Source organism: Perognathus longimembris, chromosome 24 (genome assembly GCF_023159225.1).
Source record: "Perognathus longimembris pacificus isolate PPM17 chromosome 24, ASM2315922v1, whole genome shotgun sequence".
NCBI lineage: Eukaryota > Metazoa > Chordata > Mammalia > Rodentia > Heteromyidae > Perognathus > Perognathus longimembris.
The window spans coordinates 3,366,272-3,389,939 of NC_063184.1; the positions used below are offsets into that span (position 1 = coordinate 3,366,272).

Genomic DNA, 23,668 nt, shown 5'->3' on the forward strand with positions numbered 1-23,668 from the left:
GGGCTTAGATGCTTTCCTTGAGGGTTTTTTGTTTTGTTTTTTGACTCAAGGTTACATTCTAGCACTTGAGCCACACCTCCACTTTCAGCTTTTTGATGATCAGTTGGAGTTGTCTTGCAAATTTCCCTGTCCCAGTTGGCTTCTAATCAGGATCCTCCTGGGTAGCTGGGATTATGGGAATAAGCCACCAGGTCCAGGCCAATATTTATATTATTAAATGAGGGAATTGTGGGGTATTCCTAAAAGCCTAAAGTAAATGGTAGATCCCAGTATGTGAGTTACAGCATGTAGCTCCACAATTAGTCGCATGTAAATTGTCTCGTGAAGTTGATGTGTAAGTGCTTAGGGCTTGAATGCATCACAAGCAAAACTGTCTCTGTGAAAGAGAAGGAAGCCCGGCCCTGTGCCTCACCAGAGTGCCTAGAGCTCGAGTCAGGACACAGCCGAGGCACAGGCTGCAAGGTGGCACACACAGGCTGTGGACACAGGTCACGGGTGCGCTAGGCTCCGAAGCACGGGCCTCCCTGCCAGAAGCCCATAGTGCCTCCTCAAGGGCCCTGTCCCTGGCTTGGCTGTGCAATGTGCGATGGGCCTAGGAAATGAAGAGCCTGAAATGGCAGTTTTCAGTGTTTGCAAAGAGATATTACATACAAGTGTGTATCAGGGAGTGATTTTTAAAAATCTCATTTTTCCCTTGAAATTTTGAAGCTGATTTTCTCTTAATTTTTTGACATGCAATTTGAATTACTTTGTAATTAAGACTTTTTTGAATTTAAACATGTTTATTAATATGTTAATTGTACAAATAGGTGTGTTTATGACATTTTCACATTTACATGGGATTTTGAGTTTTGTTTTGTCCCCGTATTTGGGCTTGAATTCAGGACCTCACACATTTGCTTAGCTTTTTCCAATCAAGACTGGAGGTGGAGAGAGACTGTAGTCAAAATATTCAATGCATGCCCTACAAAATTAAGAGAATTGAAGGGAAGCATTAGGTTGGAAGGATTGAGGAAAATGATGAAAGGGTTGACATTGGTCCATATGTATTTATTCATAACCTGATTTGTTGGATGATAACTCCTCTGTACAGCTATTTAAAGGTAATAGAAATCGAATTAAGAACACAAAAGTCTGGTGATCTAGCCACTCCTCCACTTCCAGCTTTTTTGCTGGTTAGTTGGAGATAATAGTCTCATGGACTTTACTTCCTGGGCTGACTTTGAACTGGCATCTTCAGATCTCAGCCTCCTGAGTAGCTAGGATTACAGGCTCCACTACCAGTGCCTAGCTAGACACTTTCTTCTGATAGATGAGGTGAGCTAGGCTGAGTCAGGAGGAAGATTTACAAGATGATTCAAGAAAGCATTGATCTAAGTGTGCAGACTACTAAGTGTCTACTGCTGGGTTTGGGGGACCAACGTGGTGTAAACGTCCCCCAATGCCGCCCACCACAGTACCATCTGCATGAGCAGGAAGAACACAGGGAGAGAGGATTCTTGATAAAAGTACAAGTCAGAGTGTGTTCTGGAGGCCTTGGGCTCTCGCTCAGTGAGAATTGTAGACTCAGTGGGTGCAGATCCTGCTCTGTTTTGACTCTGGAGAGTTGGGGATTGCGGAAGGGTTTGGAAGTGCCATTCAGGGCCTTGCAGTAGCGCAGGCGAGGTGAGACACACAGGAATGCCAGCATGTCTGTTGCAGTGTTTAGGTGGTCCTGGGTATGAAAGAATCCACAGCAGAGTGGCCCAGAGCACATACCTTTACAAAGCTTTCCCCAAAGTCTCTGGAAGCGGGCTGCAGTCTGAAGAGCACCAGTGGGAAGTGCTGGTGGCAAGCCTGGAAACCACTTAACCCGTGTGCTTCCCCCAGGAGAAGCGATGAGGGGGACGAGGCTGACGCTTGTCACGGTGTGAGACGTCTGCACACACTCACTGTTATACTCAATTAATTCCTATGCACAGGTTTATCATCAAGAATAACCACACTGTGCAAGGGAAGTTGATTAGCTCTCTAGGTTGAGATTCAGCAATTCAATCCTATTTTTTAGGAATAAAGTCCCTGACACTGAACTTAGAAACATCCATATGCATTGCTGTGATTTTCCAGTTAAATTGGTAGATGACATGAGAAAATGCAGAAAAATATGGTAGCTTTTAGATCCCAGATGCCATGTTTCTTTCAAAGCCATGGTATTCGAAGGACCAGGAACATGTCAAAGCATTCTTATGAAAAACATCCACAGTTTCATTCCTTTTCTCATAAATCACCTTTCTTTTGCTCTATTTTTTTTTATAACCCTTATCGGCAGCTCCGAGATAGGCCAGCTCTGGCAATGTGGTCGGAATTGAAGCTGTAGCATTTTCCTCCTGCAAAGCTCTAAATCTTTTGCATTTTTCCCTTGGAGGAAACATTAGCATTCTACTCTCATCATATTTTTATTTACTGACATGCGGAGACTCTAGCACATCTGGAAACGGTAAGCACTTCTGTCTGCTTCTGAAAATAAGCTACACTCACCCTATCACATGTGTGAGAGACTGCAGGTCCCATTATTCACGGCCTAAACCAGAGTGGACTGCAATCATTTAAGCTCATGTTCTGCCCTAAAGGATTCAATGACTAAACAGACTAACAACTCAGCTAAAGATATTTTGTTAACTTTAATGAAAAAGATGGATATTCTGCCTATGCTACATGTTGCCAGTATAAATAGTATGTTGCCTATAGAACTAATGTATTTGTTCTGGAAATGTGTGCTGTGGCCATGTAAAACTCAGACAACAGGCCCACCTGGCTGGGAATGCACTTCAGCTTGTGGCTTCCAGTCAAATGCAGACTTCCTCAGCCTCATTCAATACTGTGCTCCTAGAAACACCCAGGAGAGGACCTGTGACAAAGTCTCCTTAAGTATTCGTTGATGTTTGTTGAGTTGGATATTATGAGAAATGATGATCATTTGTGGTTCATCAACTTGTTATACTAATTATAATTTTGCATTTTATATTTCTTTTTATGTATTTATTTACTTATTTTGTCATTTGTGCTGGTTCTGGGGCTTGGACTCAGGTTGTGGGGGCTGTCTCTGAGCTTTTGTGCTTGAGGCTAGTGTTTCACCACTTTGAGCCACAGCGCCATTTCTGCTGTTTTAGTAGTTAATTGGAGATAAGCGTCTCATGGACTTTGCTGTCTGGGCTGGTTTTGAACACAGTCCTCAGATCTCAGCTTCCTGAGTAACTGGGATTAAAGGTGTGATCCACCAATGCCACCTTTTATCTTATTTAGCATTTTATATTTAATTTTGCATTTTGTATTTTACTTTTATTTTACTTTATATTATATTTTACTTTTGTACTTCGTATTTTATTTTAATTTTATTATACTTTTTATTTTATTTTACATTTTATTTTATTACTTTATTTATTTTTGCCAATCCTGGGACTTGAACTCAGGGCCTGAGCACTGTCCCTGGCTTCTTTTCGCTCAAGGCTAGCACTCTACCTCTTGAGCCACAGTGCCACTCCTGGCTTTTTCTATATATGTGGTGATAAGGATCATGTATGCAAGGCTAGCACTTTACCACTAGGCCATATTCCCAGGCCTATTTTATATTTAGTGATGATACTAAGGCTTGAACTCAGGGCTGGGCTGCCACCCTTAGCCTTTACCCTCAAGGCAAGCACTCTGCCACTTGAGCCACAGCTCTGACTTTCTGCTGGTTAACTGGAGATAAAGAGTTTTACAAACTCTTCTGCTACAGCTGGCTTTGAGCTGTGATCCTCAGATCTCAACTTCCTGGGTAGCTAGCATTACAGGTGTGAGCTACTGGTGCATCACAACTGTATTTATTTTACTGCAACATATTTCTCACTTGCAAATTCAGTGAAGAGATTTAGGAAAGGAAACATGCAAATCTTTTCTCCTTTACTTCATGGCTGGAATCACAGCTAGAATTGCTACTTTGGTTGTGGACATTCAAACTGACCCCTTCTTGCAAATCAGAAGCAGCCTTCTGGCCTCTGAGAGTTCAGTGTTGTCATAAATTTCAATCTGATGTGAGGAGCCACTGAAGCATTTTATGGCTTTAGTTCAGCTCCAAGTGCTTAACTTACTGCTTGAGCCGCGTTCTCACGACAGCCTGAACGTACTAGCTCTCAGTCAGTTTTGTTATCTAGTAGACATTCCTACACAGGCCTTGTGTCTATTCTGTGCTTTGCTGTTTTATTCTTTTTTTCTCATTTTGTATTATCTTGATGTAGTTGTACAAAGGAGTTTCCATTCAATATGTCAATTTATGAGTACAGTACACCTTTTAAATTAGGATAATGTCTGCCTAAGCAGAAACAGTATGCTTTTGAAAAGTTGGACCATCTGAACTTTCTTTAAACCCAGACATCCTAAAGGAAAACAAAAATGCATGGACTTTCTTGTCTCTGGCATACCCCTCCACTGCCTCAGCACCCATGAGCAGGAGCCGGTTCACGTGGAACGTGTATCATTCTTCACATCTACTTACTATGACACATTTGCTTATTATACATTTGCTGATGGAAACGGGGTTTCCATAAACTGTTCAGATAGATATGCATTTAGGAGAGCTACTCTGATCCAAGACTTTTTACTTTTTCCTTTCTCCCTTCCCCTTCCCTTCCCCTACCCTTCCCTTCTCTTCCTTTCCCTTCCCTCCTTTCTTTATTCATTTTTAGGGCCTATCCACCATTCCTTAGCTTGTTTTGCTCAAGTAAATCACTTTACCCCTTAAGCCACAGCCCCATTTCTGTATTTTTAGTGGTTAACTGGAGGTAAGAGTCTCATGGACTTTCCTTTCTGGGCTGGCTTCAAACTTCAGAATCTTCATATCTCAACCTCCTGAGTAGCCAGGATTAGAGGTGTGTACCACTGGCCCCTGGATTGTGGATTTCTCTTCTAACAGGCTGAACTTGCACCCTGACTGGGACAGCAAAGCCTGTGCTATGTAAATATCCCACTCCGCTTTCAGGGAGCTGAGTTATGTCACAATTATAACTCAATGTGTGGTATGGATGTCTTTTTTAATTTTAAATTTATTTTTATTGTAAAAATAATGTACACAGAAGTTACAGATACATTGGTAAGGTACTATGAGTAATTTGTTTTTGAAGTGTCATCTCTTCCTTCCTTTCTCCCAATTATTCCCTCTGGAAACCCTCACCCTCCAAGTTCATTTTCCACAGTGTCTAGTGAGTATCCCTGCTGAATTAGTTCACCCTGTGTCCCACTATTTCTGTGGTTCCCCTTCCCCTCCCCCAAACAGATAAACTTACATTTATTTATTTGTTTGTTTGTTTGTTTATTTGCTTACTTGTTTAGTTACTTACTTTTGGACATGGGGCTTGCACTCAGGCCCTGGGCGCTGTCCCCGAGCTTTTTCACTCAAGGCTAGTGCTCTACCACTTTGATCCACATTGTCATTTCTGTATGAAGGTCTTTTGAAAGAAAGTTATATACAGAAAGTGCTAAGTCAGAAAAATATCATTTAAAATGATAGTTGATACCTAAATGCCTATGGTGCACATCTGTAATCCTAGCTAATCAGGAGCCTGAGATCTGAGGATGGCTGTACAAAGCCAGCCCAAGCAGAAATGTCTGTGATAATCTTATCTCCAATTAACCGTTAAAAAGCTGAAAGTGGGGGCTGGGGATATGGCCTAGTGGCAAGAGTGCCTGCCTCATATACATGAGGCCCTGGGTTCGATTCCCCAGCACCACATATACAGAAAATGGCCAGAAGTGGCGCTGTGGCTCAAGTGGCAGAGTGCTAGCCTTGAGCAAAAAGAAGCCAGGGACAGTGCTCAGGCCCTGAGTCCAAGCCCCAGGACTGGCCAAAAAAAAAAAAAAAAAAAAAAAAGAAAAAGCTGAAAGTGGAGGCGTGTCTCCAGTGATAGAGCACCATCTTTCTGTGAAAAAGCCAAGAAAGAATGTGAGTCCCTAAGTCCTAATTCCAGTACTGACTTAAAAAAAAAATAAAAAATCTTTGCCAGAGACTTCTTGGAGCTGAGCCAATCCATTTCCTTGATCTTGCAGATAAGGGAATTGCAGCATGGGATAAGTGAGCAGTCTGCCACAACTTATAGCTCAAAATAGCAGTCAAGTCAGGAATAGCCTTCAAGATTTCCTCCACTGATCAACTTCTGAGTCACCCACACCATATTTACTATTTGTTTTCAGCGAATCAGAATGTTCCTTAGAAATCTGTTTCTTTTAAGTCATGTAGATTTTCTACAACACAATTTAAAGAATTTATTTTCATAACTAATTGATTGTACTTTAATGAACAAATCATTCTACTTTTATTTTACTTTTCCCAAATCAATACATAATTCAAAACATTTTAAAGGTGAAACCAAATTATGAAGATCAGTAATTTCACTGTTGAAAAGCCTTTGAAAACCTTTCTGGTAGTTCACAAAATAAGCTTAACCTTAGGCATTGTTCATGTTAAATTGGTGAAAGATATAAAAAATATATTAGATTTTATATGTAGATAATTACATTGCTGATCATAACTGCTGATTATTACATATTTGTTCAAATCTAAAGATAGCTGTGTGCAAGTACACAGGCACCTAATATTCCAGCTACTCTGGAGGCTGAGATCTGAGGATTGTGGTTCAAGGCCAGTCTGGGCAGAATAGTGCATGCGACTCTTATTTCTAATTAACAAGCATAAAGGTGGAGGTGGAGGCATGGCTTGAGTGGTAGAGCACCAGCCTCTAAGTGAAAAAGCAAAATGGGAATACAAAGTCCTGAGTTGAAGCCCTAGGAATATGATGTGTGTGTACAGCCCACCCCCCACAAAACTATGATGCAAACTTCATATACCTCAGAAGTTCTGATGAGTGTGTGGGACCATGTTACTCCATACATTGATGGCATAACAATGCACATCTTGTGCTGATTGGCCAGGAAACTTTTATTTATTTATTATTTTTTGCAAGTCCTGGGGCTTTGAACTCAGGGCCTGAGCACTGTCCCTGGCTTCTTTTTGCTCAAGGCTAGCACTCTACCACTTGAGCCACAGTGCCACTTCTGGCTTTTTCTGTTTATGTGGTGATGAAGAATCAAACCCAGGGCTTCATGTATGCTAGGCAAGCACTCTGCCTTTAGACCACATTCTCAGCTCTGAGGAAACTGTTCTCTTCTAGCTCTGCTTCTAGTTATTGAAGAAACTGTATAAGAATGAAAGTATCTGTGCTGGTAGAGTCTGGACTGGAGTCAGCAGTAGGTTATCGCAAAATGAAATGCACTCTCTAGAAGAGGAAATGCAATACGTGTGTTGAATATAAGTGCCCTCTGTGTGGTTCCACAGTGTAGATGACAGTTTTCCTCGAGGGTCAGGTCAGGCACTTCTGGTAAATAGAGTCACACTTACATAAGGAAGGCTGGGCTACAAGGAAGTGGAGAAGAACCTTGAAATGAGTTCATGAATGTGGCTCATGGGAGCCTTGGAGGCCAGAGAGATTTAACTTTATCCAAATAGAGGATTGGAAGGATCTGATTTTGCAAATAATAGGCTGTCTGCAGCCAAGAAGATGAAGAGGAGGAAGGGGAAGAAGATGAGAAAGGGAAAGAGAAAGAAGAAAGGGAAAGAGGAAGGGAAAGAGAAAGAGAAAGAAGAAAGAAGAAAGGGAATGCCTTAGAGCTTATTACTCTAGTCTCTGAGAGAGACGACACTGAATATTGCAGAATTTTGGACCAGCACAACAATGTTCATCACAACACAATTTGTCATAGCTAAAATATGGAACCAACCCAGATGCCCCTCAGTAGATGAATGGATCGGGAAAATGTGGTGCATATACACAATGGAATTTTATGCCTCTATCAGAAAGAATGACATCGCCCCATTCATAAGCAAATGGAAGGACTTGGAAAAAATTATACTAAGTGAAGTGAGCCAGACCCAAAGAAACATGGACTCTATGGTTTCCCTCATAGGGAATAATTAGCACAGGTTTAGGCTAGTCACAGCAGAGGATCACAAGCGCCCAATAGCTATGCCCTTATGAACACATAAAATGATGCTAAGTGAAATGAACTCCATGTTACAGAAATGATTGTTATATCACTGTTGTAATTACTTTCAACATGCCATGTGAAATTGTAAAAAAAAAAAATCTTTTCTTCTTAATCATACTAGGGTCATTTGCCAGAATCTTGGTGGCTAGACTTGGAAAAACAAAGTTAAATAAGATGGAATCATAACACTTTATGTAAGTTTTGTATGACGCTGGTGATTTCACCATCAAGTTAAAACTTGAGCAGTTTATAGAGCACCAGGTTTGACCAAAGAGTGGACAGTTCTGAAAGACAGGAAAAGCCAGGGACTCAGCAACCCTGTATTTGAGGTTCCTCCCAGGACCCCTCACAATTTCAGAGGTAAAGATGTTTGTTTGCTCTGTGCGGGGAGTGTGCCTCTCATCTGGGGGTCCTGAGGCCTCCAGGGGAAAAAAAGATTAGAAGTGGAAAGAGCACCAGCTGAGCAAAACAGCTAAGTGAACTTGAGGCCTCTGAATTCATTGAAAAAAACTGACTTTAACCCAAAGTATCTCTCACACACAAACAAGTAAAACAATGTTTTGTTGAGTGGAAACCCGTTTGTACCACTATTAAAAGACAAGCATTAAATTAGGATGTGATTTTTGTGGTTCTTTGTCATTAAAACAATTCTTGTTTATTATTATTACCATTATTATTATTACTCTGTGCAGTTTGTGTGTGTGTGTGTGTGTGTGTGTGTGTGTGTGTGTGTGTGTTTGCTGGTTCTGGTTTGTCCCTGAGCTTTTTTTTAATTCAAAGCGAGTGCTCCACAATTTCTGGTTTTCTCTCTCTCTTTTTTTTTTTTTTTTTGCCAGTCCTGGGCCTTGAACTCAGGGCCTGAGTACTGTCCCTGGCTTCTTTTTGCTCAAGGTAGCACTCTGCCACTTGAGCCACAGCACCACTACTAGCTGTTTTCTATATATGTGGTGCTGGGGAATCGAACCCAGGGCTTCATGTATACGAGGCAAGCACTCTTGCCACTAGGCCATATTCCCAGCCCCAATTTCTGGTTTTCTGCTGGCTAATAGGAGATAAGGGCCTCACTGACTTTACTGCCTGGGCTGGCTTTGAATCTTGATCCTCAGATCTCAGCCTCCTTTTCAGACAGGATTACAGATGTGAACCACTGGCACCTAGCTAAAATAGATCTTAAAGTTAAAATATTAATAAATTAGAAATTACTGTACTCATTAAATTCAGAAGTATAAGTTCAGTGGCCTCAGAGTATGTAAAATACAAAGTAAATGTTAGATTTCATACTAAGATCATACAATGTGCATGGGATATACATACACATACTAAGTGCATTTGGTTGGAGTGTGTGTGTGTGTGTGTGTGTGTGTGTGTGTGTGTGTTTAATATGGGCTTGGGAGATTAATTTGTACTGAAATGCATTTTCCTACATTTATTTATTATATCCCTGTTTAGTATACTAAAGAGATTCTGAATATAGAATCAGCTAAAACATCCAGATATGCATTGTTCATGGTCTGCATAACTGATAGGTCTGCCGTTTTCCATTATTAGCATTCCTAATTAAGGGCATTTATCATCCAACTGAAAGAAGAATAAACAGCATCTTTCTGCAGGATGGGAAATTACTTTTTAATGGAAGGAAAAACTAGTGCTTTTGCAAGACTTAATTTTAAAAGCTAAAATGACTAATCATGTGCTTTATTTTCTTGGGGAACATATGGTGACATTTTGATTAATACAATCTGTCACATGGCTTACTAGAAGAAGAGTCCCTGGCATTACGTAGGGCTGCGATTTGAGAGGGTACAGTTGTGTATGTGATATCTTATACCTCAAGACTCATTTCCCAAAGACTGCATTTTGTTGAAATTTTGCACTTTATTTTTATGAAAAGCTTACTTTGTATATCAAGCCAATTTTGTGTGTGTGCGTGTGTGCGCATGTGTGTGTATGTGTATGCTGGTTCTGGGCTTGAACTCAGGGCCTGGGCACTGTCCCAGATCTTTTCTGCTTAAGGCTAGCTCTCTCCCACTTGAGCCACAGCTCTACGTGCAGATTTTTGGTGAGTCTCACAGACTTCTGCCCAGACTGGCTTAAAATTGAGATCCTCAGATCTCAGCATCCTGAGTACCTAGGGTCTATAAACAAAAGCCACCAGCACTCAGCACGGTCAAAGATTTTTTAACAATGAAAATACTTGAAAATATTTCATAAGGCACCAATGATCCTATAAATCTAACATTTCCAGAGTTGCCTGCAATTATCAGAAATGAATTGCATTTACCTGCTTGTATATTTGAATCTAAAGTAGCTCCCTTTGTTTCCATTGGTGCTTTGGTCATAGGAAGTTTGTATTGTTAATAAATTGGCTATTGTTTTATTTGCTCTTATTTCTAATAAAACTTTATATCACAGGTGCGAGTAATGTAACTATTGTTATGAATAATTTATTAAGGTAACATGGCTTAAATCAGTTATTCCTTAGTAGTAAGAATTTTTTTTCAGGGTGTTGGTGGATCACACCTATAATCCTATCTACTCAGGAGCCTGAGATGTGAAGATCTGAGCCCGGACAAGAAAGCCCTTGACATTCATACCTCCAATTAAACAGCAAAAGAGCTGACAGTGGAGGTGTGGCTCATGAGGCAGAGGGTTGTCTTTGAGGAAGAAAAAGCTGACGGACTTCACCAAGGCCCAGAGAAAAGATTTTCAGCAAGTTACTCGTTGATATGAAATGAGCCACAGTCTGATTGTGTCTGTGAGGTATGGGCTGATTTGGCAGTGAAGTACCTCGGTATTGCCAATATGAAATCTGTACAGCCTAAAAAGTAATCGCTGCACACAATGGATGTAATTTCATGTTCAAGACTTTGTTCCTCCAATGTTCCCTTGCTAAAAGTGGCTGAATCTCATTTAGGTAGTGATTCTATGAATCTGTAGTTTGTTTTTTTGTTTTCACTAAAGAGTAGGGGCATAGGTTTAGTATCCTTAGTGGCAATCTTTAGTAACTCAGAATTTGTTTTATTTTTTAATTTCCTGGGAAGAGTAATTTTGCTCCAGTGTGCTTTTTTGTAGGGGAAATGCTTAGCTTGTATTATATTTTATTTGTTAATTTTTAAATCATTCATATAAAATATACCATACATAATTAAGCCATTTAAAATTATTTTCCGTCACATAAAGCTATAAAACTTACATTGCTGCAGAAACCTCAGGGTTGTTTTGATAATGAATAAACCTGAGTGTCTACCACAGTTACTTAAACTTATTTATAGAACTAGTAATAGCATAGCAGTATTATAAAAAGTAAAAATCTTCAAATGCAGAGCTGTTGATCATATTCAAAATGTTTTACTTGTTGTTTTGTTTTATACCCTTATATTTTATATAGTTATTGTTAGGCAGTTAGAAATGTTACCGGGTTCGAGGGAGGGGAGATCCCATCCCTCCAAGAGTCCACCACTCAGAGACAGTCTCAAGCAAAAAGATGGATTTATTGGGAAAGCAAAAAGCAAACTGACTGGCCAGGTACACAGTGTAGACTCGGGAGCTGCCACCATGCCCCCGAGCAGTCCTCAAATTGGGTTTTATAAAGGTAAAAGTGTGGCAGAGTTGTAGGGGCTTGACGCAGGGGGTAGAGCACGCAATGAGTTCACAGATGTGGGAGGTTGACGCGGGAGGTAGAGCATGCAACAAAGCAAGCGTGGCACAGATGTAGGAGGCTGACACGGGGTGGAGCAAATAATAAAAAAGTGAAGCAAGCCATTTACAGAAGCAGAATTTTGGGGTCAAGTTGACCTAACAATCAAGATGGAGTCAGCTCTATTCCCCCCAACATTTCCTACCATGTTTCCTTAATCAAGATGGAGTCAGCTCTACAACAGTTATATTTTAAATATTTGTATTTCTATATATTGATTCAAATTTAAATATACAGAGCTGGCTGCTTGTAGCTCACCCCTGTAATCCCAGACACTCACGAGGGGGAGATCTGTGGATCCCTTTTTGAAGCCAGCCAGGCAAGAAGGCCCATGAGACTCTTATCTATGACTATCTAGCAAAATGTGGATGTGGAGCTGTGGCTCAGGTTGCCAAGGACCAGCTTTGAGAGGAAAGGCTGAGGAATGGTGCTTAGGCTCTGAAGTCAAGCCCCAGGATATGTATATACATAATTTTTTTCTTATACCTATCAGTGTAGCAAGAATGTCACTAATGTGTACAGCTACACAAATCATGGAAGGCTCTAGAAGCTATAAAGCTGAAACTATGAGCTCTCCTGCTACACTGTGTAGAAGGAGGGGAAGAAGCAGGTGGCATGAAGCAGGTCCTGAGTTCAAGTTCCAGTATGGAGACACCGACCCACATGTACACATCAAAATTACTATGTTATTTTTTATTTTATTTTTATTTATTTATTTATTTATTTTGGCCAGTACTGGGCCTTGGACTCAGGGCCTGAGCACTGTCCCTGGCTTCCTTTTGCTCAAGGCTAGCACTCTACCACTTGAGCCACAGCGCCACTTCTGGCCGTTTTCTGTATATGTGGTACTGGGGAATCGAACCCAGGGCCTCATGTATATGAGGCAAGCTCTCTTGCCACTAGGCCATATCCCCAGCCCCTATGTTATTTTTTAAAATTTTTTTTTGCCAGTCCTGGGGCTTGAATTCAGGGCCTGAGCACTGTCCCTGCCTTCTTTTTACTCAAGGCTAGCACTCTGCCACTTGAACCACAGCGCCCCTTCTGGCCGTTTTCTATATATGTGGTGCTAGGGAATCGAACCCAAGGTTTCACGTATACAAAACAAGCACTCTTGCTACTAGGCCATATTCCCAGCCACTACGTTATTTTTTTGCTTACATTAAAAATGGTTTTGTTTACACTAAAAGTTGAAAATAATTTTATAAATTTACTCCATTTATTTTATATTTATGTGTACATATAATTACTTATCTAAATGTATATTTACTTATTTCAATATATAATACATAAATGTATGTGTCTACATATATAAACCTATGTATGTATATAGAGAGATTATATATGCATGTAAAAAGAATATGAACATATACATACATCTGTGTGTTTACATATATAAACATGTACGTGTATACGTCAGTATATATGTATATTATATATAATTTTACAAAGTCAAATATGAAGATTTGAAATTCCCTCCACCTCTCAGTGACTAATCACAGCGGGCTTCAGAATGATGAATGCAATCCTGATGATTTCTCATTTGAATGTCCACCGTGGCCTCCTGTGTCGTTACCCATCTCTGAGGCCTTTGTCACTTCTGTCCCTTTCCTCTCCCAGGAGTGTGTGTTTCTACACACACTTCTCTTTGGCTGCATCTGGTTCTCATCAATCAATCCCAGATGAAATTGGAAAGTCTTTCCCTAGTACAGCCTACATGTATAACTTATGCTGAACACTGGCCCCTAGTTTTCTTCATCTGTTCATGGGATTCATGATTAATTGAGACCTTCTGTTTCCAAGTAGCTTTACTATCTCCAAAACATTGACCTTTGTTTGTCCTCAGGCCCTAGCCTCTGGCTAAGTCTGTGTTCCCAGGTTGTGTGGCTCCAGTGGGCTCAATCTCTGAACATTCAACTGTGTGATCAGAAGGCCAGATTCCATAGGTCCAATGAAAGGAACAGGCACAGAGGAAGCTTGAAGACTCTATTGCGATGGATTGTAGGCTTTTACGGAGATAAACAATTATTCCTGCTCTCCCTTAGATTATGACTTAATAGAAGATATGTCAGAAATATAGTATTGCCAATAATTCAGACTCAAGCTTCTAAAAAAGAGCCTCTTAGTTCTTATCAGAACTTATAAATTCAGAAATGCTTTTTTAAAGAATCCAGACTTGGAGTTAGACATTGGTGGCTCACATATAGCTACTCAGGAGGCTGAGATCTGAGGATCACAGTTCAAAGCCAGCCTGAGCAGCAAAGTCCATGAGATTCTTATCTCCAAAAAACTACAAAAAAGAAGTGGAATTTAGTAAGATCTCATCAAAGACTTGGGAACTTTGGGTGAGTTTTGTAAGGTTTTTCTTGGAGAATTAACATGTGTTATGGGTACATCTTTGGCTGGAGAAATTGTACCTTCCTGTTGATGTGTTCTTGAGGTGGGAAGAATGTTGGTGCCCGGGTGCGTACAAGTGTACAGGGGGTAAGCTTTGGGCTTGAGGGTCAGCCCCACATAAGTTTAAGTGAGTATAAGCATCAAGAATCAGCGAATAATATGCATATCAGAAACATGCAGCTTTTACAGACATTTTTTCATTCCCTTTGGGATCACATCTTGCGTCAGGGTCATGTGTGGTTCCTGGGGACTTGAAAATTTATCTGGAAAATATTATTTTTGCTACAAAGATAGTGATGTTAAACTCATTGAAAATCTTCCTGTGTAAACCCCAAATTGTCCCTGTTTGTTTGCTAACTGAGAAAACCCACCAGCAGCAATGCGAGACAGACTACAGACAAGGCGGCCATGAGCTGTTGGCTAGCAAGGCAGTTAGTCATCTCCATGCACGGTTTTCCACATGTGTGGCAGACACTTAGACACAAGGATGGGATGGAGCCTCTGGGTGGCAATTTTTACTTGCTTTGTTTGAACTCAGACCCTGGGAGCTGTCCCTGAACTTTTTTGCTCAAAGCTAGCACTCTGTTACTTGAGCCATAGCTCTACATCTGGCTTTTTTGATGGTTAATTGGAGCCTCCTGAGTAGCTAGGATTACAGGTGGGAACTGCTGGTGCCAGGCACGGGGTCTTTCCTTCCTTCCTTCCTTCCTTCCTTCCTTCCTTCCTTCCTTCCTTCCTTCCTTCCTTCCTTCCTTCCTTCCTTCCTTCCTTCCTTCCTCCCTCCCTCCCTCCCTCCCTTCCTTCCTTCCTTCCTTCCTTCCTTCCTTCCTTCCTTCCTTCCTTTCCTCCTTTTTTTAAACAAAAACAAGTAGATATGAGAGATAGAGAATAATACACCCATCAGAAATAATCAGCTTTTACCCCCAGAAAAATCACACTATAATCTGTGTGTGTGTACTGGGATTTGAACTCAGAGCCTTTAGCTTTTCGATTTAAGGCTGGTTCTCTACTACTTGAGACACACGGAAGGTCATGGATTTGCCTCTCGGGACTGGTTTCAAATCTTAATCCTCAGATCTCAGTCTCCTGAGTATCTCAGATCACAGAGGTGAGCCTCCAGTGTGTGGCCTCCACAATAATTTCTTCAAGTTTTCATTTGAGAATTTTCTGATTCAGCCTATTTTCTAAAATGCTTTGAATTTTTTGTGTGTGAGCTAAACTCTGACACTACAGTGTGATCCCTGGAATGAATTGCGATTTAGAACAGCATCCCCAATATTGGTACAGGACTGGGTTGAAGAGTTTATGGAGTTCTTCATTCTGGGGCTTGAACTCAGGTCCTGGGCTTTGTCCCTGAGTTCCATTTTGCTTAAGGCTAGTGCTCTTCCACTTGAGCCACAGCACCACTTCCAGCTTTTTCTGTGATTAATTGGAGATAATAGTCTCAGAGACTTTCCTGCCCAAGCTGGCTTTGAACCCTGATCCTTAGATCTCAGCCTCCTGAATAGCTAGGATTACCGGACTGAGCCACCGGCACCTGGCAGGAATATGAATCATTTTAACTCAATGCTGGGCATTATACTTACACACATATCTCTCTCCATATACACAATCATGCGGCATATATATACACATACTCACACACACACTCAAATATATGTGTATATATACACACACACACACATACATTTAATGATCAACCAGTAACCTAAATTTAGTTGCACAAATACCAACTTTTTCATAGTATCACCTCAGCTGGTGAATCACGTTTTTTTCTCTCATGTGAAATCTAAGATTCCAGTACTGTAGGAATGACTCAAGTGCCTGATCACCCCAGCATTCTGCTCTGTACATTTCTAGGATGTGGGTTCCTATTCATCTGAGCATAAAAGCTGATTGGTATTTTGCTACCAGTAACTACACTCTCCAGTGAGAAAAAAAAATAATGCCTGAGTAGTGAGAATGGAAGCATCAGAAAAATCACAAGATTATCAGAAAAATAACCATCTTGCAAGGCTGTGGATCTCCGCATTGTTCTGTGTTAAGAACATTATTTTATAAGCACCTTACAAATGTGTGAGCATCCGGATGTCTTTATTTGTAGGAAACTGAGTGGTAGAAGAAAGTAAGATTTAAGCTTTCCATAAAGAGCTACAACTTTATGGGAGGTAAAGTATCAACATAAAGAGAAGACCAATATATCTGTGTTTTATTTTAATTGTTTTTACTCCAAAGAGTTAAGGCTTGTGGATGGCTTTGAGCATGCAAACCAAGGATGTGCTCTTGCCCATAGTTAGGAGGCCAGCCCACAGCATTCTTGCCAAATATGAACTCTGTCTGGCCTTCACCACAGAATATGTTGGCTAACGTTGTGTCGTAGAGAGTAAGCTCCAAACTTTGTTAAGAGTTGGATTTTTAACTGTATGTTGTCAATGGCAATAGATCTAAAACCAAAAGAAATGAATTCTTTCATTAAGTATTAAATACACAGAATAATGCTTCTGTATCAGCTCATCTATGTAAATATAGTGTCATAAAGTGGAGAAATTACAATATAGAGATAAAATACAATTCTTTCTTTTCTAACATGAATTGAATACAGAAAATGAGATTTAATACCATCAGAGATTGTTTGGGAGATCCTGATAGTAAAGGATGGTCATTGCTAGAAACTCCATGTTTAACACTCAGTTTGCTGGCCATTTATTCCAAGTCCAGGATTGCTGCAGGTCTGTTCTACTTTTTAATGTGATTTCAGAGAAATGACCAGTAGTGTCTTCTTCATGGTGTTTGATAATACCATCCTGCTCTGTATTATCAGATCACTGCTTTAGGAAAGAGAGAACAAGAATGAGCTATACTTCTGGAGCTGACTCAGCAGGCACAGTTCAAATCGTAGGTCATCAATGAAAACCTTGTTCTTGTAGTGGAAGTTTAAAAAAAAATCACTCAGTTCTTTGTCTTAGGTATGCAGGAAGTTTGCTTGGATGTTTCCAGAAATCTCTCCTGGAATTCTGTCTGTAGTGAGCTATTCCTAAAGGATTCAGAGTTGACTTTCTGTTCTTTCTAGGATCCCCTGCCCTGACCGGAACTGGAACGATCCATGTTATTGTAGATGACATCAATGACAATGTCCCCACTTTTGCCAGCAAAATGTATTTCACGGAGATTCCTGAAGATGCACCCACAGGAACTGATGTGTTGTTGGTAAATGCCTCAGATGCAGACTCATCAACAAATGCAGTCATAAGGTCAGTGCGTTTGACTTTGTAAACTTTGCTCTGAGTGTGTGTGTTTAAGCACACGTGTGCTCATGGTAGAGCCTAAGTGCTCTCCCTTAGCTATTTTGCTCAAGGCTTGACCCTACCACTTGAGCTAGAGCTTCATTCCTGGCTTTTGGAGGAAAGTGTCTCATAGCCTTTCCTTTCCAAGGCTCACTTCAAACTGTGATCTTCAGATCTCAGCCTCCTGAGTAGCTCAGGTCACGCATATGAGCAGCTGACATCCAGCCATTGCAAGTTCCTCCAGCCTTGCTCTTTCTACCAGTGGGTGTCTAGGAAATGCTGCAGGGCCTGTTGGGCTCACAAGGCGCCTCATGTCAAGTTGGCAGTACCAACTGGGCAAAGCCACCATTGCCAGCCCAGCGTCACTGGGAGGCAAAATGCATACAGTAACTCCTTATGAGACAAATGCTTATTTCCAGTTTACTGCTAAATATAATAAGAACATTTCTTAGTGTAAAAGTTTATTTGACTCTGTGCAAATGATCTTGGTATTGAGGATTATTAGGAGACTAGTAATACAGCTGAATCATTTCAGTTGGCTGTACTAGTTTGTCTTGTTCTATGTGCAATCTAAATTTATAAGAAAAGGTTTTCCAAGCTGGATATCTGTGACTCATTGCTGCTACTCAGGAGGCTGAAATCTGAGGATCGTGAGTCAAGGCCAGCCTGAACAAAAATGTTTCCAGACTGGAGGGAAAAAGCCAAGAAATAGTGTGGAGCCCCGAGATTGACTTTGTACTGGTACACACATACAAAGATTCTCCAGTTTTCTAGAGAAAATATCTACAATACAAACATTTTTGCATGAACATGCCTTGTGTATGTGGTGTGTGTGTGTGTGTATGTGTGTGTGTGTGTGTGTGTGTGTTAAGTTCGAATGTCAGAAAGTTCAAAGTGGAACAGTGTCTAGAGGGTGGGAAATGGTAGCCAAGCATGGAATATGAATGAATACGGTAACAATTTGATTGATGGTTTTGCTCCTTGCTACTAATTTCCAATTAAGAAAATCATTTCGGAAAACTGTCTTTAATTAGTGTTTTGCAATTGGCAAAGATGACTGAGTTGGAGTAGGCAGCTTGAGGCTTTTTCTTTTCAATTAATGAACACTTTATGAGTTATTGACAAAAGCATGTGCCAAGCATGGTAAGATTTCTGTTGTCTTCAACACTTCATTCTTTGTAAGGTAGAAAAGCGAATGCAAATAAGTAGGATGAGTTCAGATAATGATAGCCTGGGAAATGCAACCAGGCAATAAAGTTAAACAAGATAATAAAAAAAAGTGTAAGGAAATAGATACTACCAAGGAAGGCTTTTAGATTCGATCTTGTGTGTGGTGTCAGTATTCATCAGTTTTTGCTACTGTTGCTGAATAAACACCTAAGAGAGTTCTATTGGGGGGAAGGCTTTATTTTGGCTATGGTCTCCAAGGCTTCAGTCTGTGGTGTTGTGGTTCTGTGCTGCGTCGTGGTGGTTGAGCTTGTGGAGGAGGAGGATGGTCATCTCATAGTAGCCGGATTCTGGGAGAGGTCCCGAGATGGGGTCAGAGCAGAGCCAGGGTGAAGCTCTGAGAAGGCATCCCCCTTCCACAGACCTGTCCCTAGAAACATCCTGCCACCGTTTTACTCCATTAAGGGAGGAAACCATTGATTAGATCTGAGCCCTTGGGACGTATGTCTCTGAAAACACCCTTATGCGCAGGCCCTGAAGCGAACATTATTAATCTCTTCGTCACTTGATCCACCAAGCTGACAACCAGGATGGCCCAACCTAGTACAGTAGTGCATCAAAGACAACTTAGCACTGAAGACTAAGTCGCTGGTGAGTAGCACAGCTGTAGTGGTTGCTGGGAACCTACGCACAGGGTTGCCAGCCTCCTGTGTGGATGAAGCAGCTTTTGCTCTGAGGATCAGGTCTTTTTCTGCATCCTCTACAGTAGGGATGAAGGCAGGGTCTGTGTGTGTGTGTGTGTGTGTGTGTGTGTATGTGTGTGTGTGTGTGTGTGTGTGTGTGTGTGTGTGCTGGTTCTGGGGCTTGAACACTCAAGTCCTGGAAACTCTCCTTTAGCACTTTTTGCTCTGGGCTGGTGCTCTAGCACTGGAGCCCCAGCTCCACTTCTGGATAAGAAGCTCCTGGACTTTCCTTCCCAGGAGTACTTCAAACCAAGATCCTCAGATCTCAGCCTTTGGAGTAGCTAAGATTACAGGGGTGAGCCACCACTGCTAAGTAAAGGCTGGATCTTCACTTGCAGAAAATCAAATCCTTTACGTTCCCTTTTGAGAGGCCTTATCTGACCCATGCAAACTCTGCGGCTATGACTTATTCACACCCTAAAACCTTGTCTCTTACTACTATCATGCCAACTATTGAACTCCAACAATTAGCAATCAATGGATTGGGAAGACACCTACATATCATAGTAAATGAACTGGTCTGAGGGAGTGATCTTTAAGGTAAAGTACCAGGAAGGGTGAGGGATGAGCTTGGTGCTTTTATCTAAGAATGTCAGAGTGTCTGGATCCAAAGGAGAAAAGAGACAGAGACCAGGTCACACAGATCATGTTAGGGCTTCCAGATTATGGGAAATAATTAGGATTTTAACTTTAGGTTGATGTAGGAATCCATAGGGGTGTTTGAAAAGCCATTGAAAAACAAACTCTCTGCATTGAATAGAGAGAGGGAGAGACAGAGGAGAAGGAGAAAGAGAGGAGGAGGAGGAAGATGAAAAAGAAGGGAAGGGGAGAGAAAGAGGATAGGAGAGGAGTGAGTAGGGACAAACAGAGAAGAATTTGAGAAGAGTGGAATTGAGAAAGATGAGGACAGGAGAAAGAGAGAACAGGAGAAAAGAGAGAGGGGACATTTGAAACAAGGAAAATGAATGAAATATGTTAGCAGAAACTGTAGTGAGAGAAAGAGACTGGAGTTTGTCCTCGCAATTACTTCAATAAGTCAATGGTGGACTTTTTTTTCACCAAAGGAAGGAGTTAGGAAGGGCTGGCCAGAGATAGAGGAAAAAATCCGGCAAGTGTTGTTTACTCTCATTGTCAAAGGAATAGCAGTAGCACACAAGCTCCCTTCAGAGGCCAGGGTCCAACTATAAGTGAGATTTTCCCCCCCTAGAGAATAAAGAAATTCATCACTGACTATAGACAGACATTAATCCAAAAGTCAGAAATTCTGTCTGTAGTCATCTATATGCCTGTGTGATATTGAGCTTAGCATATCCAAGAGTAAGACATGGTGGAACTTTTCCTGGGTATAAACCTCAAAAGGCCTATAAACACTCTATGCAAAGTGCAGACAGTGAAATCCATAACCCAACAGATTCAGTCTAAAATCTCTAGTGTTGAAAGTTGAGCCTTATGAATCAAGCAAGATGGACTTAAATGATTACTAATTTCTGAATAGGGATGCATGATCGTCTCTAGATGTTGTAGTGATTTAGAGGCACTCAAGGCAGACTCCGTGCTTGGAGGGTCTGTGGCCACACTACAAAGCTGTTTTAAGTTGTACCCACTGGCTCCATTTTCCCACAGTGAGCTCCCTCTCCTCACTCTCCCAAGTTATCAACCACAGCAGTAACTCAAACCTGTAATTAAGCTACTGCAGAGGCGGAGATCTGAGGATTGCAGTTCAAACCCAGACTAGGCAGGAGAGTTTGAGAAACTCTTATCTCCAGTGAACCAGAAAAAAGTTGAAAGTTGAGCTGTGGCTCAAGCAGTAGAGTGACAGCCTTGAGTGAGAGAAGCTAAAGGACAATGTCCCAGTGCTGAGTTCAAGCCCTAGTCACTGACACACAAAATTAAATAAACAGATGATAAATGATCTCTCAACTCGTCTGTGACATAATGCCCACATTCCCTATCCCGTTCACCCTACAAATGGCACTGTGTCTTCCACTGCTTATCTTACATCAATTTTCAAACACATAGCCAAAATTTTATCCTCACCCGATCACTTTCTGCTCCTGCAAAAGGAATCAGAGTTTTCCTGAGTCTTAGAGCTGTGTTAAAATCTTTCTAAAGCCGAGAGGGCAATGCTTCTTGCTGACATAATTTGGCCCAGAGCCTGCTTTTGTAGATGAAGTGTGATTGGACCCCAGCCATGCCCATCATTCTGTGCACTGTCGCTTGTTCTGCCCTCACCATGGTGTGCTGCAGATAGTAACAGATTTTCTAACACACCAAGCTGAAAGTTGACTCTTGGTAACTTTACCGAAAAGCTTTGCCCATCCCTAGCCTACAGCATAGTTTCTTCACTTTGCAACAACCAACATTCCAAGGTAAGTAGCCATTCAAAAATTTGCCCTTTCTGGGTGGCCCTGGCCCACACTTTCAATACTTGCTACTCAGGAGGCTGAGATCTGAGCATCCCAGCTCACAGCCAGCCCTAGCAGAAAACTCTATGACACCCTTAACTCTAACCACCAAAAAGCTGGAAGTGGAGCTGTGGTTCAAGTGGTAGGGCAGAAGCCTTGAGCAAAATAGCTCAGGGACAGCACCCAGGTCCTGAGTTCAAGCCTCAGGACCAGCATACACACAAAATATTTACTCTAACCTTATCTTTTCCAAAGAAGCCTTAATTTTAATCATGTAAGTCAAGTGTTTATGTCTGCTACAGTCTCAATTTAGCACTTTTTAATCGCTTCAAAAGGTGTCCTTTTCATTACTTTCTATATGTCTTTTCTCCATTTAGAAGCTAAGCTTCAAACAATATTTTAAAACCTACTTATCCATGTATGTTTTTAGTATGCCTATCCACTTACCTATCAAAATATATAGATGGAATATAATACATTGTATATAATAGATTTTATTTTATAACTACACCCTACATATGGCTTTTATGTGTATAAAAGTATATTTTGGAGCACTTACCACGTGCCCATTTTTTTCCAATTCCTTTTGATAAAAGAATTCCATCAATGCTCCTAACTCCCAGTGAAAGGAATATAAATGTGATAACTACTTTATAGACACAGAGAGAAAACAGAGGGTAAGAATTTTGATGAAGTTAAGTGCTGTTGGTGAGGTTAACTTTTATGCCCAAGTGAACTGTGTATAAAAGTTCAGCCTCTTCCTCATTAGTCCACGTCAGTATTCACCCAGCATGGAACATGATGCTTTAGGACCTTATTTGATCTTAGAGAGGCAGTGATGTCAACTGGAGATGACTTACCTGAACGAACGCAGCACATGAGTGTCAGAGTGGTGACAAATCTCAGTCTGTGTATAACAGCAATGCCTTACTGTTCCACAAGTAGATGAACACCTCTGGTGCTTTTCATTGAGATGAGGCACTGTAAAGCCGTACTGCCTTTGCACGCTATAAGCGCAAGCACACTGCCCCCAGCCCATGTGGAGCGCTGCTTATCTTTCCTCAGGCCCCTCAGCTGTGTTAGACCTTCTTACCACACAGTGGAATGGAAAAAAGAGCATGTTGAAGTCATAAAGACAGAAATCGCACTCCAGATGTGCCAGTTATCCATTGTGTGTTTCTTGTTAATTTTCCTTAGATTTAGATTCAGTATGTTTTAAAAAAAAACAACAACAAATGAACAATCAACAACAAATTCAAGGCTGAAAATAAATCCTTAGGCTTTTTGGTGCGGGAGATTGTTTTTATACTGGTAGTAGAGCTTGATCTCAGGGTCTGGGCTCTGTCTCTGAGCTTTTCTTTTCAAGGCTAGTGGCTCAACCAGTCGAGTCACAGCTCTATTTCTCACTTTTTGGACATTTAGGTGAGAGTCTTATGAACTTTCCTGCCGGCATTGACTCTGAACTGCAGTCTTTATATTAGAGCCTCCTAAGTAGCTAGGATTACAGGCCTGAGCCACTGGTGCCCAACTCATTTATTATGAGTTTTAAACGTGAGAATATATGTATATATATATATATATGTAGTATTCTCTCTATATACTTATATAAATATGTATTTACATATAAATTATATAAAATTGATTTTTATATATTCTTCCTATATAAATCTATCCATATATTCTAGGCTATATATATGTATATACATATATACACACATGTACTTATATCTTCAGTATGTTCAGTATGAACTAAAATGTTTTTAATCTAATGGAAATATTTAAAGATCACCATAGATGTTTAACTGTGATGGAGATATCACAATGAAATCTAATAAAGTTTAAAGCTTTCCAATAATAGACAAAAAGACTACAGTCATGAGAAGTGAGTCAAATTCCACATATGAGAGGTGGCTAAAACGTGGA

At 40.8% G+C, this 23,668-nt stretch overlaps 1 protein-coding gene across 1 annotated transcript in view; it reads left to right on the forward strand.

Moving 5' to 3' along the window:
• Window positions 1-23,668, forward strand: part of Fat4 (FAT atypical cadherin 4) — a 157,196-nt gene that overhangs the window by 96,770 nt on the left and 36,758 nt on the right. The window contains exon 7 of the mRNA XM_048333368.1: window positions 17,217-17,397. Coding sequence (XP_048189325.1) covers window positions 17,217-17,397 — 181 coding nt within the window. The remainder of the gene's footprint in view (window positions 1-17,216; window positions 17,398-23,668) is intronic.